The sequence below is a fragment of the Protopterus annectens genome, chromosome 13.part0, assembly GCF_019279795.1.
Source record: "Protopterus annectens isolate FY-2018-M chromosome 13.part0, PAN1.0, whole genome shotgun sequence".
Classification (NCBI taxonomy): domain Eukaryota; kingdom Metazoa; phylum Chordata; order Ceratodontiformes; family Protopteridae; genus Protopterus; species Protopterus annectens.
In genome coordinates this window covers 204,423,849-204,450,523 of record NC_056747.1, presented here as the reverse complement: position 1 = coordinate 204,450,523, position 26,675 = coordinate 204,423,849, and the positions used below count along the sequence as shown (strand labels likewise).

The 26,675-nt window shown below is 37.8% G+C and overlaps 1 protein-coding gene across 1 annotated transcript in view; it reads right to left on the bottom strand.

Annotated features, from left to right (window-relative positions):
- Positions 1 to 26,675, bottom strand: part of LOC122787872 (mucin-16-like) — a 262,498-nt gene that overhangs the window by 45,173 nt on the left and 190,650 nt on the right. The window contains exons 74-76 of the mRNA XM_044054789.1: positions 25,570 to 25,637; positions 21,105 to 21,277; positions 19,288 to 19,451 (exon numbers count right to left, since the gene is read on the bottom strand). Coding sequence (XP_043910724.1) covers positions 19,288 to 19,451; positions 21,105 to 21,277; positions 25,570 to 25,637 — 405 coding nt within the window. The remainder of the gene's footprint in view (positions 1 to 19,287; positions 19,452 to 21,104; positions 21,278 to 25,569; positions 25,638 to 26,675) is intronic.

Below are 26,675 nucleotides of genomic sequence, written 5' to 3'. Positions count from 1 at the left end.
TTCACACGTTTCCATTTCCACCTTCTCTTCCTACTTATGGTGCCATCCGGCTGATGAAATGGGGGAAGGAACAGGATATGGCAATGAAGGGATATTAGTGATCAGAAATTTCAGACATACGTTTGTCTACTTTTACTGGGTAGTTGAGCAAGTCCCTTGAGCATGCAAGATTGTATGATCACTGGAAAATAGAGCAATAAGGACTTGCTGATTCTCTGAAAGGGTGGTGCACCACTTAACTCACTATTAGAGCTTATTGGGAACACGAGACACTTCAGTTCCCTCAAAATCATTTAGAATTAAAACAAGAAGATAAGAATTCGGTTTTATGAGACGGGTGGACAATGGGAAGATTTGCTGTCTGTATCTGCCATGTGCTGATTCTTTGATTCTCAATCTTTCTGAAAATAGAATTCATGTTTTAATATCTTAGTCTATTTTCTTCCACTAGCCTGACCTATGGTAAAGTATTCCGATAACTCTCAATGAATTTAAATAACGTATTTAGGCAACACTTATTTTTTCTCAAAATCTGCCTTTCTTTTACCATTCACACTGTTAAATTTTCCAAGCTTCTTTCCATGTTATCTCCTTTTCAGCCTCATTCTGCACCTCCATATAAACTCTGTCTCGTTTTTCATCGTTTCACCTCTAGGAAAACAAGTTGCCATGCTTGGCTCAATTCTTCCTCCACTCTTCCCAACCCTTTTACTCACTCCCTAATAATAGCCCACAGTTTCTTAATTTTTGCTGTTGCCTCTCAGCATTCCACGATGATCCAACTCTCCTGGCTACATGATTTTACTGATGCGACTGCCATTACAAAAAACATCTTTGTTGTACCTTTTCCCCTGTTTTAGGGATCAGACAACAGACTTTGTGGTTACACTTTTCTGTAAATATAATTAGGAGCACATACAACAAAGTCCAGAAGCTATAGCTCGGCTATTGGAATGTGGACAAGGGTGCCTCTAATACCTTCAATCATCACACTTTATCTTGCCCTGTACAGATACACTTTGTTGTCTGTGCCTCTCAAAGGAGACTTACATTGTGAAGAAAAGTTTTCAAGCAACCATTTGGCCAGTCTATTGGAATGTGAGCAAGTATATCCCAACTAACAGAAAGCAACTACCTCCAAATAGTAGTTTCAAGGAAACCCAACAATAACCAAAAATGCAGAACAAAAACAGATTCCAAGAAGCAAGTGACACGGTCCAATTGGTATAAAAACAAGTTTAATGTACCACACTAAAAAAACAGGTTGAGCGCTTTCTTCTACTAACCGTAGATTTCATCAGAACACTCATCATGATTTTCAAACCCTTATATACTTTATTTGTTCCTGCCCTTGACAATCAATTATTCATTTAATCAATTAACATTGAAGTTCTAAAAAATACTTTGTATAAATAAATATTTTATAAAAATCAATATGCTTACATATTAAATATATTACTAAAACATAATTGATACATAAACTTCCTGTTCGGATGAATAGTTCATTTGATTACATTCTATCCTGTCAATATGTATATTCAATAATAATTTAAATGGCTCCTGTATTTGCAGTGATCCCAATATTCTCACTGTGTGTACTTATACATAATTGTACACCTATCCATCTTTCCTAAAATGATTACTGATGTATAAATTCCATAGTGAATACTATGAAATATATTAAACTCTAATAAGAGGTTTAGTAGGTATATGTTCATTAATTCCTGGGGTACTGGCCGCATTTATTCTTATCTGCCATTTGATTTCCTTCTCTCCCAGTATAGCCTTAATATTACCCCCTCTAGGGTCACTCCTAACAACTTCCAGTATGTCAAACTTGAAGGAATCACATCCAGTACTTTCTTATAAATGCCTATATAGTGCATTATTCCTGTCTTTCTTTTTTATACAATAGAGGTGGTCATAAATCCGATTTCTCAACCTTCTATCCGTTTTCCCCACATAATAACTGGAACATGATGTACACTTCCCTAAACAGATGACATGTTGTGTCTGACAATCCCCCTTCTGAAATATATTCTACTCTTAATATTATTCTGTAGGCACAACTGTTTGTCTTCCATGATATAATGACATTGATTACAATGTCCACATCTTGTAGTTCCCTCAAAATTCTTTTTTGCTATATCTCTCTTGTTAGATGTCTTGAATTCTATCATCTTTTTAATATTTGTCCGTTTTGTATACAAAAGAAGATTTTTCTCCTATTTTACCATACCTAGTGTCATCACTTGTTAATATATTCCAATTTTGTTCAATGATGTTTCTAATTTCACCTACATATGGGCTAAATTCCAAAATATAGGCCCTTTCATATCCAGTATTGTCAGTGTGCTTGTCTGTAATGTTCTGGGTGTTTGTAACATTACCTAAAAGTGGGACATATTTCTTCCCCCATTCGCTAATCACATATTCAGTGATGTCTTTAATTAGGTTTTCAGGATATCCTCTTTCTCTAAATAGCTCACCTATGAACCTAATTTCTTTAATCATGTCCTCTTTAAGGGTAGTCATTCTGACTGCCCTTATACATTGCCCTTTTAAAATACTTTTTTTCTGGGTATAAGGATGGTTACTGGTATATTCCAGATATGAATTACAAAAAGTTTCTTTCCTATGGATTCTAGATTGAAAAGTATTTCCATCATTAAATATAAATGTATCCTAATAGTTTATTCCCATCCTAAGATTGTATGTAAATTTTAAGTAAGGGCTACTGTGATTGATATAATCTATGAATTGGGTTACAGATTATGCAGTCCCTTTCCACAAGAACATATCATCCAAAAATCTCACATAGCATACTATATATTCCTTCCAAGGGGTATCTAGGATGAATTCTTCTTCCCAGTCTAGTAATACTAGATTAGCATAAATGGGGGCACATGCCGCTCCCATAGCTACACCTAGGGATTGTTTGTAATATTCCCCTTCAAAGTATATATAGTTGTTGTCTAGTACTATGTTGATAAATTCAGTGATAAGTTCTATTCTGTCCCACTCGAGTTGTGAATGTTTATTTATGCTATTGGTAAATCTCATAATACCATCAGTTTTGGGAATACAAGAGAATAAATCTGTTATGAGTATAGTTACAAATATCAAATTACTGTCCCATAATTCTGCTTTGAATCTTCCCAAAATGTCCCAAGAATCTTTTATTAAATGTTGGACTTTAGTGTAAATATGCTTCAACCATTGGTCAATAACTTTTCCAAATGGAAAAGTTTTACTCCTACTTCCAGAGATGATAGGTCTAAAAGGGGGATTATGTATACTCTTGTGTATTTTCGGTATGCCTACGATGGTTGCTAATGCTGGATTATCCACTTTCAAAAATCTGTATAGATCTGTATCTATACGTTCAACAGGAATTCCTCTAGATACAGGTCTATCCTTTTATGTGCTATGTTGATTTGATTTAAGGATGAAGTCTCATATTGTTCAGATTTTTTGAGTATATCAAATATTTTCTGGGTATAATCATCCAAGTCATACCATACTATTCCCCCTCCCTTGTCCGGTGTCATTATCCAGATGCTGTTAGTATCACAAAGTTGACAAAGGGCCCTGTCTTCATCTCTGCTCCAGTTTGTATTGACCTTAACTTTTTGTATCTTGTTGTACAATTCATATATTTTCTTAGTTACTACCTTATCAAATGTAGCTAATGTATTGTGCATCGGGGGGGGTGCAAAGTTGCTTTTTTTCTTTAAACTATTATTACCTGGATTATGAAAAAATACACCCAGGTTTAATTTTCTCATATATAATTTAAATTCAACTAGTGTGTCAACCAAGTTGAATTTTCTCCTGGGTGTATATTTCATTCCTTTTGAAAACAACTTGAAATGTTCAAAACAAACATGATGTTGTGTATAATTATATATTTTATATATAAAATAACTTTAAACGTACCCCGTATCAATGTATTTTCATGACTATGCCCCCAGTGGCATCTACATTGTAGGAAGAAAATTGCTTGGGGACTGAAATGAGTAAGGACACTAAATATTAACATATCTGGGTGTCTGGTCTACAGGTATTGTTTTTCATCCTGACATTTTACAGGTGCGGTCCTTACATGAAACATAGTTCTCTGTACTACATGTGCATTGTTTAAGGTTGTATTGTTTTCAATTTCTGGAACACGGGTGCAAGAAATTACTCTTCGTTCTAGAACCAGGTACATTCTTAGTTACGCTTAACCTCTAAGAATTCTCTCATCATTTGTGTTTCTAAAACCAAGTTCGTAGTAGCTTGATTTGTTATTCATGACTTCAGAATATGTCACCTGTAGCTGGCCAAGACATCTATCTTCTCTCTCACATTGATTCCCAGCCAACGTGCACAGAAATCTAGCATTGAAATACCTTTAAATATCAATTTTAGGTATCTGCTTATTTAATTTGCTCATCTAATACAAGCACAAACATAGCAAGTGAATCCATATAATTCAATCAGCAAATGCCTCATCTATGCTACACTCATTTAATGAAATAAAAGTTCTGATATCCAAATTTCAAGATGGTTTTAATGCTGTTAGCTCTTGAACTTGGGAAAACAAAACTAACTAAGAAGGAAACAGATAAGACAGTTCATATTGTTACCACAAACAGTAGTAAAAAGCCTAGCTTTGACCTGTCATCATTAACTATTCATGCAGCAAATATACCCATGCAAATGATTATGCTATGGAAAATGGAAATAGCTGGGGGTTACAGTGAATTATAAGCTAAATTTCCAGGAGTGTGTTCACAAAACTGTTAAGCAATTCCTTAAAACAACAAAAAATGGTGCTTTTCATAGTATAAACCACCACCTAGTCCAAAGATTCTTAAAGGAAAACTGCAGAAGCATTACTTCCTTTTAGTCCTACTATGTTTTTGTACAGAACAACAGCATTTGAAAAAAACACACACTGCAAAATGGGTTCTTTGTAAAATTCTTTGTCTTTTCGGCTTTTCCCGGTTAGGGGTCACCACAGCAGAACTCCGATCCACTAATGATTGGCAGTAGATTTTTATGGTGCCGAGTTGCCAGCCCAATGCCCAACCTTCAATGAAGGTATGCCCATTTATGCATGTCTTTCAGCGGCCACTCGAACGCGGGGAGGAAATGCAGACTCCACACAGAAGGCACTCCAGCCAAGAATCAAACAGGAGAACCTCATGCTTTGAGACAACAACGCTACCACTGTACCACTGTTGTAAATTTTACTGCTGCTCAAAATCATGCATCTATTATTGTACCAGGCTCAAAAAAACTGAGCTGCATGTTAATTTATTTAACAGTTGTTGACTGGTAAAATCCTACTAGGACAGAGCCTATTTTCAGTGGAGGCCTGGGGAGAAATGCTCGAGATGCATATCTTTGGAATGTGAGAGGAAACCAGAGTACCTGGAGGAAACCCACGCGAATGCAGGGAGGACATGTAGACTCCACACAGAAGGCACCCCAGCCAAGAATCAAACTGGAGAACCTCTTGCTGTGATGTGACAATATTAACCTTTACACTATATAAGATCACCCACCAGCAAGTAACATGTACCCACAAAATGCTACACACCCATCCTTGTCCGATCTGAAACAACCTATTAGAATGGTCCACCACTACCGGACAGCTCAAATCTGCCAACCAAAATATTCTATACATAAATAAAATTAACTTAAAAACAAACAGCAGATCCCCTACTATAATTCCAAAAACAGAATTGAAGAAATTACTCAATAATCTCAGAACCATGGGGGTTGAACTCCAGAAGATACTGTCAAGTGTACATATTGCCATACATCTCCCAATTTAGCAGACATCCTTACACAGTGCTACACACACACACACACACACACACACACACACACACACACACACACACACACACACACACACACACACACACACACACACACACACACACACACACACACACACACACACACACACACACACACACACAAAGATGTGTAGCATTCTGAAGTGCTGAACCTGGGATAGTGCTAAATGCTAATGAGGCATGCCCGTGGGAAAGGCATATGCTAATAAGCCATGTGCTCACTGTCTAAAGAACAGCCCCTTGAAATGCATCTATGCATCTACACACATCTGCACAGTGCTGCATGGTTCACACACACACACACACACACACACACACACACACACACACACACACACACACATATAGATGTACAGCACTATGAAGGTCTGGCTGCAGAGCTCTGCTGAATGCTAATAAGGTGTACCTGTGGGAGAGGCATATGCTAATTAGCCACGTGCTCACTCTCCCAACAACAGCCTCCAGAAAGGCGTCTACACACATCTACACAATGTTGGATAGTTCACACACACATACGCATATAAAGATGCGCAGCACTGTGAAGGGTTGACCCCACAGCTGTGCTGACTGCTAATGAAGCATGCCTGTGGGAGAGGCATATGTTAATTAGACATGTGCTCACTCTCACTTCTGAGAACAGCCCCCAGAAAGATATCTACACAGTTGAGCTATTCAACAAATCTCCTGGTCATGAAGATAAGGATGGCCATCCCCACCACATTGCTATATTGAACTTGGCCAAATGGTCATTTTCAACTGCCCAACATGAAAGTGATGGTGGGGACCATTAGACACCAGAGATTAATCTTAAAATGCCATAATGGCACTAGTATCTTAAAGGAGATGGGGGGCTGGGGGAATGGACTTTGCACTAAGGCTTACTTGTTAAAGTGCCATAATGGCACCGACAGCAGTGCAGCAATCACACGATGGGGAAAACCACTGGACAGCAGGGATAGCATAAGAAGTGAAGTGCCGTAACTGCATTGACATCAGAATGGGGATTGGTTGGGCATTGAACACCAAGGATGATACCTTGTGTAAAGTAGCATACTGGCAGTAATGGCAGTACAGGAATCAGAGGGTCGGGGGATACACTAAAACAATGTGGCCCAATAAATTTGTGCTGTAATGACAAATTATTGGTGGGGGGACTATGAGAAGGCAGATAGGGTAGTGACAGATACAGAGACTGGCATTTGTGTGGTGATATATGTGTGAGTGTGAGTGTGTGTGTGTGTGTGTGTGTGTGTGTGTGTGTGTATACGCATTAGGGTGACTGGGGGGGAATGCCGCTGCCTAAATAAGCTGCAGGTTACTACCTCACTGTAATAAATGTGATTCAAAATACATGCAAATTGGACAATAATGAGGTCTTATCTCACTGCAGCTCACATGTCTCTGAATTGTCAAAGGGGCCCATTGTGGGACGAGGGCCTTTCTAGCATATGCCATACAGCACATGCTAGGCATGTTGATGAATTCTGAGGATGCTCCATTCTCAGTCATCAAAATGTTAACCAAAGAACATCTATGCAGGTTGAAGCATGCTGACTTTGCACACCTAACAGTGATAAAATTGCCTAACCTTAGCTCAGCTGCCCTATCATAGTCCTCTGGGACAAAAGTTTCTAGCTTTTCTACTTCATCTCACTAAAAAATGCATATAACGCCTCTGCATTGCCGTTCACCCTTCCTAAATAAATCTCTTATAGCAACTATTTTAATAAGGCAGGATTGGTTTCGAGGTAAGAATTTTTAAAGAGAAAGAAAAATAACTTTAACAGCATAAGGTAATGTGTTCTAACTTTAAATATGCACGTCTGAGTTTCAACAAAATGTGCTTTATTAGCATTGTAGGAGCTGATTATGATCAAACAGCAAAAACCTGTGTGAATAATAAATGTATTAATTTGTTTTAACTTTCAAATACTCTATATACTAATTGTCTGAATTTTCAAAATGTTGTTAAAGCGCTTATAACAGCGATTGAGCTGGTTCATAGGTTCATAGGTAGGTACTAAGCTATTGGCCCTAGGGCCTATATACGCCTAGCCAAACGGTACCCTGGCTTTTGCCACCCAAGAAAATTATTTTCCTGTGCCCCTGTCAAGCAGAGCCACAGAAGTGATCCCCGCAGTGAATTTCCTATCTCCCATCCAATCATCAAGATTTTTCTTGAAGAGTGCTAATGAGGAGCTTTGTTTAATATAGATAGGTAGTTTTTTCCAGAGTATGGGAAGTCTCTGGGACAGGAATCTATCCCTCCAGCATGTTCTGTTTATTGTGGTGACAAGATTTAGGTCCCTAGAGCGTGTAGCTCGGAGGGATAGGGATTTCTTTACGTGGAGCATGTTCAACAGCTCTGGGTTTAACATAGCTTTGTATGTTAGGCAGAGATCACCTCTGAGTAGGCGATATGGGACAGAGTAAAGCTGGAGTTTTTTGAGACGGTCTCCGTAGGGCATCTGTTTGAGGCTGGCAATCCTCTTTGTGAGGTATTTCTGTGGCCTTTTCAGTTGTTGTAGATGTCTTGTGAGGGACATACCAAAAGGGGCAGTGTACTCTATAATGGATCTAATGAGTGATGAGTAGAGGGGAACAATGACCTCTTTTTTCCTGGATGAGAAATCTTTTGTAATGAGGTGTGCCACGTAGAAGGATTTCCTGACTACTGTGGTGATGTGATTATCAAAGGAGAGACTACTGTCCTCCTGTGTCCCAAGGTCTCTTATCACACTTTCGGTGTGAAGTAGACTACCGCCTATGTGGTAGTTCATGGGTGCAGAGTTTTTACCAAAAGGGATGACAATGCACCTTTTGGCATTGAGCTTGAGGCCATGGCTTTTACACCAGGCATCTGTCTCAGTGAGGCCCTTTTGTAGGATGTCTACATCATTAGGAGATTTTATTATGGCTCCTAGTTTGCAGTCATCTGCAAACTTTGTTGGCCAAAGACCTACTGTGTTAGCCTGTACTTCAGAGAAGTAGATACCAAACAGGAGAGGACCTAGAACTGACCCCTGTGGTACTCCACTTGTCACTGGTCTGAAGTTAGATTTAGAGTCTGCTACTTTCACAGTGGGGGTTTGGTCAGTGAGCCAGTTGGCAACCCATCTTGTGACATAGGAATTTATACCTAGTTTAGTGAGTTTGTCTATAATTCCAGCATGGGGGATGGTGTTGAAAGCCTTGGCGAGATCTAGATAGGCTGTGTGTACCACCTTACCCTCATCTACAGCTTTGGTGACCACTTCAAAGAAGTCTATCAGGTTTAGGAGACATGATATGCCTTTTACAAACCCGACCTGGGTAGGGTCCAGAGTTTGGAGATTACCAATGTCATTGTTTATAAGTTCCATGATGATACGCTCCATCGCCTTGCAGACCAGGCTTGTCAGGCTAATGGGACTGTAGTTCCTGGGGTCCATGGTGGCTCCCCCTTTGTGGAGTGGGATAACCATTGCTGTGCGCCATTCAATGGGCACAAAGCCTGAGGTGAGGCTATGACTGAACATGGTACTTAGGTGGGGTAACAGCTCGTTCTGTAGTTCATGTAGAATGCAGCCTGGGATGTTGTCAGGTCCCATGGATGCTGTGTTCTTGGCTTTGGAGAGTGTGTTTTTTAGCTGTGCAGCCGTGATTACAGGTACTTTGCATTCTTCCGGTATAGAGATGGGCCCTTTAGGGGATGAGAGAGGGGTAAAGTTAGCACTGAACCTGTCTGCCAGGATGTTGGCAATATCAGTTGGTTCTGTATATTTAGTGCCATTGTGCTGTAACTCAGAGCAGATCTGAGTGTTGCTATTGAGATTCTTGACATAGCTATATAATGCTTTGTGGTTGCCTTTAGAATCAGTGGCAATTTTGTTTTCGTAACTAGCTTTGGAGGATTTTATGAGGGATCTCAGCTTCTTGCTGAGGCTGATCATGGAGTTCCTCCAATCATGGTCTTTGACTTTTTTAATTCATGATGTGTCAAAAGGCTTTATTAATATGTTTATATTGTAGAACTGTCCCCATCCAAAAAATAAGATAAGATAAGCCAACCTTGTCAATAAAACATAAATATATACATAATACATGCATAAGATCCCCTGTACCCTCTCCCTCCTTTACTTGTACTTTAATCTCTTTCCTTACATCTAAACAGAAGATTAACCCCCCCACACACACACAACTGATAAATGGTTACAGGTACATGTAGCACAAATTGAACATGGTGACAGGCAGGTCCAGTATACACACAAACAAACAGAGACACCTATATACATACACAGATACACAGACCAGATTCAACACACACACACACATATATATGCACACAGATACATATTATATTGACCACATACAAAGAAAGACACACACACTGAGAGTGTGTGTGTGTGTGTGTGTGTGTGTGTGTGTGTGTGTGTGTGTGTGTGTGTGTGTGTGTGTGTGTGTGTGTGTGTGTGTGTGTGTGTGTGTGTGTGTGTGTGTGTGTGTGTGTGTGTGCGAGCGTATGTGTGCATGTATGTGCGTATATGTGTGTGTGTGTGTGTGTGTGTGTGTGTATATGTACGTGTGTGTGTGTCTGTGTGTGTCTCTGTCACATATGCATACATGCACATAACACACACATACACAAATGCATAAGCTCTCACATTATCATTTTGGAAAGCAGGCCAAACATATTACTCCACTCCCTTCAGCTGTCTCACCTTCTGCTCTAGCCACGCCCTCACAAACACATTACTTCTCCTTGTATAGTCCAGTGTACAGCTAAAATTATGCCATTACCCAATATTACATTTCTTATTCCTTTACAGTTTCCAATTTGCTTTTTAGATATATTCTGGATGTTTTCAGGCTCCAGGTCCAGCTTCAGGACTTACATATGCTGTTCCTTCTTTTCCCAACTCCTTTTTGCTATAATGTGCATTTTATCCTTCCTACAGATGTTTAGTAGAGTATCACCCCTCCTGTATTCTGCTCATTCTGCTTCTCCTATATAATGCAGTCTGTATCAACAAATACCAGCTTCAGCCCGCTGCCCAACAGTGCCAAAATCCACCGTCTCTGACTGCAGGAACATCAGACTTGAGGGATTCACAATCTGTGATGTATTATGTCCAACTGCGGTAACTGCATAAACAAAGCAGTATCAAAGGACATGGGAGAATAAACCAGTGACTTCAAGATAATGATTAGTAATACACACAATCTGCAAACAAATGTCAAGTCCAGTCATTGTAGCGCAGTGCAAGTTTGGTATTACTGTTGCTACTATAAGTTTCACTTTTCTGTATAAAAGTGTCCTCTTTTCAACACATGCACTGACTTTTTAAACGTCTGGCCACAAAAATAAAATTAAAAACAGGACCCAGTTCATAGCCAGCATCTTTCTTTACCCTTCTGATGAGAATTATTTTGCCTGGACAAATCATTGCCATGTTTATGTTTCATTTCAACCCTTCTATTAAATACAGTGGGGTGGTATGAGCAATAACTTCTCGGATTAACACCCTGTTGTAGATGAATTGATACCGCCAGTCGTTTATTTATTTAATAGGTTAACCCTGCTGGCTAGTGCTATTTTTAGAGGAGACAGGATTCTTCAACAAGAGACATTGAAGATCATCTAAAGTAACATTTCTCGACATTTATAAGATGCACAATGTAATAACGCAGAACAATAGCTATGGACTGCAAGCAAAAAGGGAAATGTTTTTGTGAAGTGATTAACAGGAAAAGCGATACTGTCATCTACCTCTTGGTTTATTGCTTCTTTTTTCAAACATTAGCATATATGAAATATACAGAGAGCATGTTTATGAAATCATAGCAGTTACATGCGTTATATCTTTTTTAACAATCTTTATTGTCAGTGGGATACATTTCGTATTCAAATTACATATCTGTCAAGAAATGAACTATGACCAGGGGGAGAGATTTTATTTGCTAATATATATGTAATGTTTTAAAATTACATGCATTGTCTTTAGTATATGTTTTGACCTGATGGGATTAATGATGTTTTAACTAGCAACACTTTTCTTGACATGTCTGCTTTGTTTTTTTTTTTTTTGTTTTGTTTTTAAGAGCTTTGCTGACACCTGCTGGACAAATGAGGCAAATATATTACTAGTATTTGATGTTTATCTATATTTTGTCAGTCTAGATTTTTGCTGTATTATATTATTTTAGTTGTCTCTGAATGTTTTGAGTTTTGACATGATGGACATGTTTTTATGATGTAATGTATTTAATTTTATAAAATCATGTATGATATGAGATTAAGTAAAGGTAAAACATCTAATTATTTTTCATTCAAAACTGTAAACTTAGTGTTGATTTTATATATAAAAATCCAAACATGTAATAGAACACTTTATTTTGAAGGGAGAAGTCTGATGACCACAGCTGACAATGTTATTACATGTTTTGTCAGAGCCGTATTATCTCTTCATTTTGAACTTGTAAATAAAAATAGTGGGACACTTTAAAATGTTTGTTTGTTATGAAAGTAGTTGGACTTATTGCTGTAGGCCCATTTCAGCCATAGTCTAGAAGATTTAAAAAAGTATTATTGAGTACCTTCTGTGTGGAGTCTGCATGTCCTCCACGCGGTCGAGTGGAGTGGGCTGGCACTTCAGCACCGTAAAAATCTACTGCCAGTCATTAGTGGGCCGGAGTTCTGCTGTGGTGACCCCTAACCGGGAAAAGCCAAAAGAAGAACTGTTGCATGTACTGATGCCTAAGTAAACGGTGACAATTCTAAGCGCTAGAGAGAAATGACTACTGCGTTTAAAATTATAAGCCATTAAATTAATAAATCCTAAAAATAAATTGCTATAGTGTTTGAAATGCTAAACATTTAAAGTAATAAAACATAGAGCTAACTTGCTAAGAATAGTTAGAAATATGCAAATAAAACATTTATATCATGAGCTTTTATTAAGGATAATGCATATAGTAATCTAAGTTAAGCACAGTAACTAAGTAAAGTGCCCTTAGCACAGTACTACACTGCAAATAAAGTGAAATTTAAAGGCAATGAGGAAGGGGCAATGGTTTACATGAAAGAGGTCTAAGTAGAGACAGCAAGAATAAAGGTAAGAATTTAGGAGAAGGATTAAAAGAAATAGTGCACAAACAAGGATATGTATGGTACATGTCATATTGGTGGAAAGCCATGGTCACTGCTTCACTGAGTCATAATTTGGAGGTGTTTAACATGGCAAATGAAAAGATTATTTTATTTTTGTTTGTGAAATGAGTTTCCAAGTGGACCTTTGTACTCTTGCCATCATACTATGGGATAAGAGCTTTATGCTTATGTGGCATTCAGTAATTCCAAATCCTAGAGGTGAGTGTCATAGAGGTTACATGTCTCATACATTTTTGCTTAATCGCCCATCTGTCCCTTGGTGCCGGTTTCCATATTGAGTGTTGTAGTCCTGCTGAAGTTGCAGCTGGATGTGGCAACATTATGCTACAAAACAGCTGTAGAATCCACACACACACACACACAAACTTCATTCTAACTACCTGCTCTATTCCTACCATACTTCATATTAAGTGGTGAAAGATAACTACAGAGTTTCCACTCTCCCTGCCACACATTCCAGCTGAAATTCCATCAGCCTGCACAGTGATGCCATTGTAGTGGGACTATGGAATGCCTCCTGTTCTCCACATGCATGAAATTCAACACTAGGGGGTCCTTCTTCTCTTGTCTTCACAAATAAAATGCAGTAATTATTGCTACTTCTTCTCTGAATTAGCAAGCACTGTAATAAAGTAATTTCTGAACCCAGCAGCAAAACAGGTACATACCTATTACACATGGTAAGTGTTCTGCCAGGGTTTGATCCAATACAAGTCTAACTAGATTCTAGCTGGGGGCCCGATAAATGTTGGTATTATGAAGAAAACAAAATAAACAAAAATCACAAATTGAAACCCATGTCTCTTGATTCCAGTGCAACGTTTTAATTTGGGTCCTCTCTGTTTTCATTAATGACAGTTACACTTTCTTCTTTTTTCACGGTCCCAAAAGTAGTGCTAGTGAGAATATATAGAGCAACTGGAGCTCCTGGACCTTGGCATGGTCAGTACTGGACAAACCTCCACTAACATGGTCTTTTAACAGCCAAAAATATTGCAGTAATATGTGGATATGGTAAGTAACTGTGTATACGTGTACTTGTTTGTAAGCAAGTGTTCAAGTGTGAATGTGCACGCTCCCAGTCAGAAGTATGAGTGTGCATGCTCCCAGTCAGACATATGTGTGCACACTCTCAGTCAGAAGGCAAAGCTCTGCCTCTCATCTGTCCCTGATTTTGCAAAACTATTTTGATTTTTGCAGTCTCTCATAAAATGTTTAATTTTCTGATAAACTACTAGGGACTGCAGTCAATCAATAATGCCAGTAATTAGAGTTTTGTAGTTCTAATTGTTCGGAAAATGTATATCTGTGCAGCACCAGCCAATTATCTTTGAGTAGAAGTAGCAAAATGAATGAAAGCCCTAGGAAGTATTTTTTTCTAATTCTTGTTTTCCCTTTACATGTTCATTCTTTTGTGGTGGGGGGGGGGGTCACCTCCAAATCCACTAGGGGGAATCATCTGGAAGAGTCATCATACAAGTGGGTATCACAGAGTTTATTTCCATGTCTGCTTCCCAACAACTGAAGGCATTAGTATTATCATACGCCCACCACATGGATGTAAGAGCGAGAAATCCACATCCCTTCAGAAGTGCACAACTCATCCCCGTGTTTGGGTCTGCTCCCACAGACCCACATGACTGTCATCATCACTATTGTTGCAGTTTTCCAATTCTTGACCCATGCCATGCATATGTTCCAGTCCCTCTTCTGAGGAAACTAATACATGTGCAGAGAGCTCCCTCCTACAAGTAGCAGCATGATCCTCCTCCCTTACATGAGCCACCAAATTCCTTTAATCAAACTCAGGTCTCCTGGAGCATAGTTACAACTTTATGCCTCTATGTCACCAGCAGGGCTCAGGCCTAGTCAGGGTAATAGGAAATTTGGAAAATATGATGAACAGTCTAATAAATGATTCCTTAACATCAAGGCAAAAAAGTTAAACTGCTACAGAAATTAGAAAGCAACTAGCAAAACAGTACATAACTAAGAAAAAACAGTAACTACAGCAGAAATCACTAGGTGGGTCACTATGCAGAAATCACTAGGTGGGTTGCAAACTGGCTCACAGATAGAACCCACAGTGGGAAAGTAACTGACTCCAAGTCAGACTGTCAACCAGTCACGAGTAGAGTCCCACAGGGTTCAGTCCTGGGTCCTCACCTGTTTGGTATCTACTTCTCTGAAGTCCAGGCCAACACGAAGGGACTCTGGCTGACAAAGTTTGCAGACAATTGCAAGTTGGGAGCTATTATTAACTCTCCAAGTGATGTTGACATCCTACAGAAAGGCCTCAATGAGACCAATGACTGGTGCCAGAACCATGGCCTTAAGCTCAATGCCAAAAAATGTGTCGTCATCCCCATTGGGAAAACCTGGTTCCGGTGAATTACCACATTGATGGTAGTCCACTGAACACAGAAAGCATTATAAGAGATCTAGGAAAACAGGTTGACAGCAACCTTTCTTTTGACCACCACATTGCCACTGTGGTCAGAAAGTCCTTCTATGTAGCACATCTCATTACTAAGGGTTTTGCATCCAGGAAGAAAGGGTCATTGTCTCCCTCTACTCTTCCCTCATTAGGCCAATTATCAAGTACAATGCCCCATTTGCATGTACCTCACTAGACACCTGCAACAACTGGAGAGGCCACAAAAGTACCTCACAAAGAGGATCCTAGGCCTTAAATATTTCTCCTATATGGACAGACTCAAAACCCTCCAACTATTCTCTGTCTCATATCGCCTACTTAGAGGAGATCTCTGCTTGACTTACAAAGCCATGTCTGACCCAGCTCTGTTAGAAATGCTACATCTAAAGAAATCCCAGTCCCTGCGCACCACACAATTGAGAGACCTCAACCTCATTGCCACAATCAACAGAACATGCTGGAGGGACAGGCTCATAACCCAGAGACTGCCCATGCTATGGAATAGACTTCCCATACATGTCAAGCAGAGCACCTCAATGTCCCTCTTCAAGAGGAATCTTGATGAGTGGATGGGAAATAGAAAATTCACCCCGGAGATCACTCCAGTGGCTTTACTCGACAGAGGTACTAGGAACTAAGGTCGGGTGGCACGATGCCAGGGTAATCCTATGGGCTAGGCTTGTAAAGGCTCCAGGGCCATTAGCCTAGTACACACCTATGAACCTATCAACCTATGAAATGTCACTTTGGAGTCCTATCAGAGGATCTGAAAAATATTGCAAGCATTTTGGGAGCACCACAAGTAGATAAGACACCAAACTGTGAATAAGAGGAAAAAAAAGATATATCAGCATTAGAAAGCACATTGGAGAAATAGATAAGTTATGTCTCTTTATGTTCTGCTGAAGGGAATGCTATCTGTACTACTGTTTGTATTCCTTGAGGATCCAGCTTTCTAAGGTCTGGACAGACACAGTTCAGGGAAAGCAGCATACCTCTCAACCTCTTAACACAAGAAATCTGGACAAAGCACATTTTATGAGAATATGAAGTCTGAAACTCAAATTCATGTCATTATTTAGTGACTTTAATCCTTAGATCATCCCAGTGATTAACACAGTTTTTATAAGGAACAGACCAAAAATACGAGGAAAAAATCTGGACGCTCTGGCAAAATCTGTCCAGTTGATCAGCACGTAGAGCAGTAATTGTGCAGTGTGGACAAACACCTTAATGCACAATGGGAGAGTGGACATTACTAATGGAAAATATCTCTGGAGCAGACAGTTTGGTATCTTATCAGTGACTGTATGGTTTCTACCTGGGAGACAGCAAGTTTTGTTTATTTATTTTTCCACTGCCTGTTGTAGAAGAGGGTATTTACATGTATGGTGTGCTTGTGAGTCTCTCTGAGCTATGATTATTTCAAATTCTGGCATTTTGCTCATCTGTTATAGATGTGCTGGTGCTGAATATGCATGTTTTGATTATCACAATGTCCTGTGTTTTACTATTTTTTTTTATTTTCAAGCCACTGACTTGCCACTATGATAGTTTTTTCTTACATTTTTCTTGCAGGGGAATAGGACGCTTTATTTCCTCTTTGTGCTGTGATATATTCTTTCAGGTCTCTACTGATGTTTTCTAACATTCATCATCCTGCTTTACTGGTTCCTCTGTGGTTATATGAAATTTTGTAAAGCTGTTTTGGTCAGTATGCAATGGTTATACATAACTGAAAACTCAGTGAAATTTGATAATTGCTCTGTTAAGATAAAAGATAATTATGCTACCTGTGATTCACACTACTTCGTAAAAACTATTGTTTAGCTGGGAGGTGTATGTCAAGGTATAAGCCCACCTTGTTGAGAAATGAAAGGAAACAAAACAGTGATGTATAACTACATTGCACATAAGTGGTGGAACCGAATATCGAACTACATCCTATAAGGTGGTGGCTGAGCTCCTTCTCCCTAGTAAACAGTGGTAAATTGTATGAGAAATATATATAAAAAACAAGTCTTCCTAAGCATTGTTATAAATCCATCTATGTGCCCATATGGAGACTTACTCTAACAGTAAAAAGTAGGTTACTGTGGCATTGGAGCTGCACTAAATACTTGTAACATATACAGTTGTGTGTTTTGAAAGTTATGTGCCATACTTGTGGAGACAATTTGTGAAAATAAAGTTTGTGTGAGGTTGATTAAAACTATAGCTTGTTGTCATTGCAAGGAAGTAAGAAAGGAGACAGACTGTTTAGAAAACTAGAGAAATGTAAGGGAGGCCTTCTCTGGAAATGTGGCTTAGAAAAATGGCCTACCAGCAACAAGAGAAAGTAACCAAGGCACTCTCCCGGGTTTTACTGAGAGTGTAGAACCACAGAGGCAAACATGTAGCTCTGTATCTGTGCAGAAATAATCAGTCATAAGGTTAGAACAAGTGATTTCTGAAAATGAATATATAATGATAGGGGGTTTTTAAAAGTTTTTTGCTGGCCTTAGCCATATGTCAAAATAAAATGGATAAAGAAATTGCTGATTGGTCTAAAAGACTCACTGAACAGAAAAGTAAACTTCCTAGTTTGAGGCAAGCATAAATGAAGTAGTGGTGATATTAAAACAGCACTTGGATTCACTGAAGAAAGTGGAAAGAAAAAGAAAATATGTGGGGGGTTTGAGAAAGTTACAGAAATAGACTGACCTGTAATAGTAATTCATTCCATAGGCTGGGAATACATTGACTTAGGAACCTATTCATTACATGAGTCTTGTTTATTGGTTGATTTAAATTTAGGTCCCCAGTGTGATCATGAGCCATGCTTTACAACACCAGCACTCTAACCACTGAGCCATAGAGCAAGAGATGGTAAATTATCTAATGAAAATAAAAAACTCACCGAAATCTCCTAAAAAAACACGTAAGAAAAAAAGGAAGGAAAATAATGCTCCACGCGCATAACACCTGAGTTACGTTCCGTCCACACCTGGAGCTTTACTTTAGAGTGCATGTTCTACAAAGATATGTTATCATCACAAACGGTTATATCTTTGTAGAACATAGAGTACTGCACATACACTCTAAATTCAGAAAAAATATAAGTTTGTTAAGGATGACCCAATCTTAACAGCTCCTAGAAGTGCTTTAAGGACACCTAAGCACCGGTAAGGTACGGTCTTACATGATTCACCTCCTGAAGTAATTTTTTTGTCAATTTCTGGCAATGTCAGAAACAGGTAATAGTTGGTTTGCAGTTACAATCCTGATCATAATCCTTAATATTATAGCGAGGTTCACATCTATGAACTGGGCTATAGTAAACTGTCGTAGGCAGGTGTTCATGTGCAAACCTTGTTGATATAATACACTTCATGCTACTATATAAATGACAGGCAGAAGTTAAAAGTGAACCCTTTTCAATGTCTCATCATATGTGAGCAGCTAGAATTCCTCAAGTTTCATTAAAAATGACAATCATTTATGAAATTATAAAACACAAAGGTGTATGTTCTTGAAAAATGGATATCAGGTAATTAACCTGCTGATGTATTCAGTTTGTTCTTCAGGTAAAAATCTTGGCATACATTGAAAATAATCTGAATGATTAAAAAGATCCACTCATAATCAGCTGGATCTTGTACTTTAGCATTGATATGCATTTTAACACTATTGTTTACCTTGTCCTGTTGTTTATATATATATATATATATATATATATATATATATATATATATATATATATATATATATATAAAATGTGTGTGTGTGTGCACATATATATAAACACATCAACAATTTTTTTTTAATTTTTCCTGATTAATATACCAATACACAAAATGATTTACCTTGCTTCTGATGTTTGCTTGAAAAGCTTTATATTCCTCTGAGTTGGGGTCTTCTGATGTAAGATTGAAGTTTGTGATTGTGAAATCGATATTATATGCCATGTTTTGTGCAACTGAGATAGTTGTAGTGGGGGCTGCAGAGGTAGCAGTTAGTTCCCTATAGTCTAAAAATATGAATGAATTTGTAATCAGCAAACTTCTAAGCAATAATATTTACAAAATGTGAAAATATATTTTATCACTATATTCTCCAGAAACAAGTTAAATATTTTAACTGAACTAAAGCTGTTTTATCAACACATCATTACATAGCTTTCCAGTGTGCAATCTATTTTAAGTTTTGCTTAAGACAACATTAATATGACCAGCTGGTAAATGATTTATAGGTCTACTTGTTTAAGCTACACATGGGATAAACAAGAGGTGATATTTATATGTGAATCATTCTGTGCATAACAGCTATAATACTGATTATGTATGAGCAGAATATCTCTTGTTATGCTTCTGCAGAAATTTATTTCTTCATATAACACAACATTATTGTATTTTCTCACTTACAAAGTTCCTAATGTTTGTTTGTTTGTTTGTGTCTTTCAGCTTTTCCCGGTTAGGGGTCGACACAGCGGAACTCCGGTCCGCTAATGATTGGTAGTTGATTTTTACGTGCTGAGTTACCAGCCCTGATGCACAACCTTCAATGAAGGTATGCCCATTGACACATGTCTCCACGCAGAAGACGCTCTAGCTGAGAATCGAACCAGACAGCGTCTTACTGTGAGGCGACAATGCTACCGCAGCACCACCACCGCGGGCTTAACATTAGGAACTTTGTAAGTGAGAACAAAGTTCCTAATGTTATGCCCGTGGTGGTGGTGCTGCGGTAGCATTGTCACCTCACAGTAAGACGCTGTCCGGTTTGATTCTCAGCTAGAGTGTCTTCTGCGTGGATACATGCATCAATGGGTGTACCTTCGTTGAAGGTTGTGTGTCAGGGCTCATAACTCGGCATGTAAAAAATCAACTGCCAATCATTAACGGACTGGAGTTCCGCTGTGGCGACCCCTAATCGGGAAAAGTCGAAAGACACAAACAAACAAACAAAGTTCCTAATGTTCCACATTATCATTATTTGTTTATTGTCGACACAGTCATTTAAACTTTAAAATGATGAATTAATGTTAATGTTAATTGAAATAAATTGTCTTCAGCCTTCCTTGTCATCAGACTCATAATTTGATGCTTTTTCATTGCATAATTTTAAAATATTGCCTCAGCAAAAAGTGGGAACATTACTTTCAGTGTTGCTTGATCACATACTCTGAGCCAATGCTTTTGTATTGAGATCGTTGAGATTTGTTTGAGATCCTCTGTTCTCCTGCATTTTTTATCTGTTTTTTGGAGTGTCAGCAGTTGAAATACAGAGTGCCAACATTTCATTAGGGAGCTGAACATATCTTGTCTAGTCTGTTGGCATAATTATGTCTCCCAAGAAATCAGCTTCCATTTCATGGTTTACAGGGGAACAACAGATTACTTTCTAGCTTGACTGCTGAGTTGTTCAAAATGCTTGCACTCTACTGAACAAAAGGCAGCAAGTGTTTTCCTTTAATCACAGATTTGTTTAACTGGGATACAGTATCTGAGATTCTTCTACAATCTAGTATCCAGTGATCCAGATTTATCACTGCAAACATTAGAAGAAAATAAATAATCTGTGTTTGATTTACACTGTACCTTGCCAACAACTGCCCCACCTACAAATCAGAATAACTATTTGTTATCCATTTAAGACATTTTTCTCAATGTTCTGAGCTTACCATTTACAAATAGACTGTCAGCCAGGAGGTCATAGGTACCCAGGTTAGTAAAGCCACTAGTAACGGTTTTCAGCTCTCTGTAAAAAAGTGTCTCGTTGAAAACTCTGTTGATGTTATCAGGCTGGAATTTGCAAGTTAGACTCACTGAGGTATAGGAAGCACCTTGTTCTGGCCTGTAAAGATGAATATGATGGTGAATAAAGTTTTACTGGGTTATTTATTTACTTTCTTACTCTCTGAGCTTATTGTTGGCAGACCAAAAAGGTTAATAATGATATTTATTTTTTCTAGTAGGAAACATTTTACTCTATATGAAATTTGCATCAACATTTACTGTGAAGTTATAGCTATATGCTTCTAATACTACATACCTCATCCTATGTATGTAGGCTGTTTTGCATACATATGATATTAATTAACACAATTAGAAAGATAAAGAATGCTTATAGTTGCAGATACAGATTTCCCTTATCACTTATCTTACAAACTGATTAACCTACCATTTAACTCACAATTACATTATTTTCTATGCAGCAGAACAATTTTAATTTATTTATTTTATAATTAATTGCTTATTGACCAGAAACAGGTGAATAAGTACAGGACCCACTGTCAACTACCATCTTTGCTACATCATAACGAGTATTACAATATAAATTAAACAGTGAAATGTTGCCTTTATTGCAGACAATAGTAGCTAATGATGGAGGGAAACAGAGTTGACAAGTGTGATATATTGTGCAGATTTACAATACATAATAACAAGTCAGTAAAAAGTAGCTAAATAATAAGGGAAATGGAAGTTACCTTCCAGCAGGCAATAGTCTTAGCAAAGCAATCATTAACAGTGTTGTAAGACAACTGAAAGACATTTGTATACACACACAACTGGAGGCGACAACACTAACCGCTGCACCACTGTGGCTATACACAATAATATGCTGAATACATTTTCCTGCTGTTTTTCTTTATTTTTAAAGTTATTTACATTTTTTTATGAGTGAGAGGGGAGTGTGCGATAGTTTTCAACTTTTCTCCATTTAGAAAAAAAGGTAAAAGTGCATAACAAATTTAGAAACTTCATCCATATTACATAGTATTGTGTAGTATAGATGATATTTCGGCTGCAACACAAATTAAGGAATAAAATTGTGCAGCTGACATCTAGAAATGTGACATGTAAACAACTAAGGCTGCTCACATGGGAAAATGAATTAAAATTACATTAATAACTAGCACACGCTAAACACATTAAGCTGAGTATTTAGCACATTAAGTTTTCAATGACAGCCTTCCCTGACAGGGTAACTTCTTGGAGAAAAACAACTTTGTATCGGTCCTTTGCTGCAACAAAGACAGATGTTTTAAAGATGGACAAACCTCCTGCAGCCCTTCTGACAGTTACCATAGAAAAAGAAGTAACATACTTTACATGCATAATATAGCAAATTAATAACAGAGGCTGTTGATGGGAGTTGTTTTGAAAATGAAGGAAGTGATTATAAAGTCACAGTGTCAATACTTGAAAAAGAAGTATTGTTTACTTTATTAGTTGCATATTGTTTTCAGGAGAACTGATGGGAGAAATTGACATTTGATACTACGAAGACAAAAGTGATTGTCTGCTTAAACAAATCAGTTACCATGTTAAAAAATGTACCAGAGAAAATGAGGTCCAAAGGCATACTACAGCAATATTTGGAGTGCCAGGGAGAGCAGAAGGGCTTCATCTTTGTATTTATATTTTGTCAATCAGGATAGTCCCACAAGCATATGGTATTCATAATGACGTGGGGAAATGTGGCCAGAGCACCAGGGAAATTCTACTACTCTAATCAACATTGGGAATATGCACTGTTAATGATTGTGTACCTCATTGTCAACACACTGTTGACTTGAAAATAAGTGGGTGTAACAAGGGATTTGTGGGGGCTATAACAAAGTGCTTCTACTTATTTCAAGAATGTAGGAGATTTCGGCTGAAGCTCCAGCATGGCGGGACAGAGGAGTAATGGTATGTAGCAAAACATGGGTAACGGAATTTGTGTTAATGGAAGGGACAGTAATAACAAACTAGATGAGTTTAATGGTGCAGTGATAACAACATTGCAATCAGGTAGACATCTGTATGAGGAAAATGCTGTTGGCAGTATGCATGCTACTTGAATGGTTACTTAGATATTGCAAGCTTTTTATACAACATTAAAAAAATCATATTTATTCTGGTTATTATGTTTTAAGGTTGCTTTTACAGTTTTCTGCTTATACATATGGTGCTAGAGATATGGACATTTGTTTGAACTGTGAGGTGATAACTTTTTTTTAAGGGTCAAGCTATGCCTATTAAAAAATGAAGTACAAACTCAAAATAGCTCTACTACAGGGTATGAGTTCATTATTCAGACATAACTTGGTAGAATGGTTGGGTAAAAACAAATTCACCCCTGGTTTAGCACCAATGGTCCTCATGGAAAGCAGAAACACATAATTACCCTAGCATATACTTGTTCAGCCCATCTTTGGTGATACATATTGCACTGTATAAGGGTTAATAATAACTTTGTGAATGCAGGTCTAGAATTAAATATAAGGGAAGGTAGTAATAGATTATTTTCCTTCAAGATTTATTTAGATGTCCAACAATGTAGGAAAGACATGAAAAATAGAAGAATGTTATGAAGAAAAAAAACAACAGCAGATGTTTTTATAGAATTCTATAATTTAAAGAATTATTTGGGGGTATTAGTTACACATATACTTAAAATGAAAAGTTCAAAAAGAGATGAGAATATGATTTTACATGATATATATGACAGTGACAAAAATATAGAGTAGATAGATAATATTTTGGTGACATCTATATGGTTTCCGTGTAAATAGTATTGTGAAGTAATATTATGTAGCAAGCACTACTTTTACAAAAAAAACCTAACACTAGCAATATCACTTCATAATGAATCCTCTCACACTTATTTCTGAATTAAATTTCTGACTTATTTGTAGCTTATATCATTCCATCCACAACTCCTTTCTCCCATTTTTGCAATTGAGGCTGGGATTATCACTTCAATCAACAGTGATAATCACCTACAGTCAAGGTTTATATGGCCTGGTGGCTAGCTCTGCCATGTTAGTTTTTCCATACCGCAGCCCAGCCAAGAATCAAACCGATAAACCTCTTACCAAAAGGTGACAAGACCATCCACTGTGCCACGCTATCCATGATTATTATTTAAGCTGCTATAAAATCACAAACATAACTGTATTCTTTTTGTTTTATTCCTATTGTTTTGTCAACGCTGATTGATAAATGTAAGCATGACTTCCAGTTCCGTTTGTGATACTGCAGATGAAGCATAGCTGTTATCTTGTTATTTATATATTTTATCTATATTTATAACTATATATTAATATATCTATCTGAAAGTCCTACCGTTGGTTGATGGTCAACTGTACATTTCACTGAGACAGGAGTCATCAGTCATATATAGTTTTGTGTGTGTGTGTGTGTGCGTGTGCATGTGCATGTGCGTGTGCGTGTGCGTGTGCGTGTGTGTGTGTGTGTGTGTGTGTGTGTGTGTGAGTGTGTGTGAGAGAGAGAGAGATTTTACTCTATTCTGTGTACTTATCTCTATTTACTTTATTTAACATTTGTTTACCAGGATAGTCCAACTTGGAATGTGTCAATTTTTAGTGGAGGCCTGAGGAGAAACACTCCAGATGCATGTCTTTGAAACATAAGAGGGAAATGGAGTACCCAGAGGAAATCCACTTGAATGCAGGGAGGTCATGCAGACTACATGCAGAAAGCACCCCAGCTGAGAATCGAACCAGAGGAATCCCACATGAATACAGGGAGGTCATGCAGACTACATGCAGAAAGCACCCCGGCTGAAAATTAAACCAGAGGAAACCCACATGAATGCAGGGAGGTCATGTAGACTACACGCAGAAGGCACCCCAGCTGAGAATTGAACCAAAGAACCTCTTACTGTGAGGTGCCAATGCAAACCTCTGCACCATTGCGCTGTTCTAATTGCTGAACTGCTCTCTGGTTTTGGAATATGAGAAATGCAAGAGTGTAATAACTGCAGCAGATCAAAGTGAGGTAACTGGTTGCCTCATGAAACTACCTGGGAGCTGGACTGTTTGGTGAAGGGCACACTAAAATCAAAGTATATTATTTAAATACCTAAACAAGTGAACAGAGCAAAGTAAAGGAGAGATGTGCCTTGGGCTTGCATTTGAAAGGCTGACATTTAGTAGTCAGTTAGTGAATATGCAGAAGTAACAATTTTGTGACAGTAGACAATTTCTATAACAGTCATCAGTAAGTGTATATTTAATTATAGAGAAGTATAATTCATGTTCAGGTTCTGAGATCCATGCATCTATTTAGAAATCTTTTGTATATCTTATAGATGTTTACTTTGCAAGCAGAAAATTATAATTTCTTAGTTCTTACCTGAATGAGATTAGTGTGCAACCCTTGCAGTTGTTTCTTACAGTAGTTGAATCAAGTGCTCCAGCAACCTGAAGAGAAATTAATACTTATTAAGCTTTAAAAACCAATTTATTTAAATATAATACATTTATGCCACTAAGGTAGGTGCCAATGTATTTGTCAGTACATTTAAAACCAACATATGCTACGAGTTTTTTTAATAGGCAGGCAAGGAAAGTATCTGCTAATTATATACATGAATGGTCACAGGTGTTGGAACAGTACATAAATTCTGTATTATAAAATGAGAGGTGTAAATGTACCCTAACGAAACACACTAGTGTAAATGGGATATAATATCATGTATAAATAGCCAACGATAGTGAAAACTGTGCAATGATACAAATTACTTTGACCATAAAAGTAATCAACAAGCATCTGCCATTAGCATCCTATTTGTTCTCCTACTGTTCTATTATATCAGTGGTTAATGCACCTACCCTACTAAAAATGTGTACATACAAACACATATGCACAAACGCAGATATACATATTTAGGGTATATACTGACACAGATGCACAAACACATACGTACACATTTAAGGTATATACAAATACATTCGTACACACTTAAGACTATGTGCGTTTCTGTGTATGTGTTTTTTTTATGTGTAAATATATATAAAATGACCAGGAATATTGACCAGTCAGACTAGCAGATTAATAGGTACTTGTGCATGTAATGCATGCTTATTGCATAGGAAGAATTGCTGTAGACCACCTAGACTTCACATTCCTTAAATCACTTTGGTTGGGAGGGTGGCCTAATGGTTAAGGTGTTTGCCTTACAAACAAAAGGTGCAAGGTTTGAGTCTCACAAGGGATAATTGGCTAGGCTTAAAATGGCTCAGCTCCGTCTCCCTCACACACTTCAAAATCCACAATAAATACTGCCATCTTGAAGTGTTAAATGGTGGAGAACTATCAAACAAGGAATACTACAAAAGTAGATCCATTAAAAAAAAAGCTCAGACATGAGAAATACACACACATCTCCTAATATTATAATATACTAAACTAAATTTATTTATTTATTTATTTTATTTTACATTTGTTGACCGGGCTAG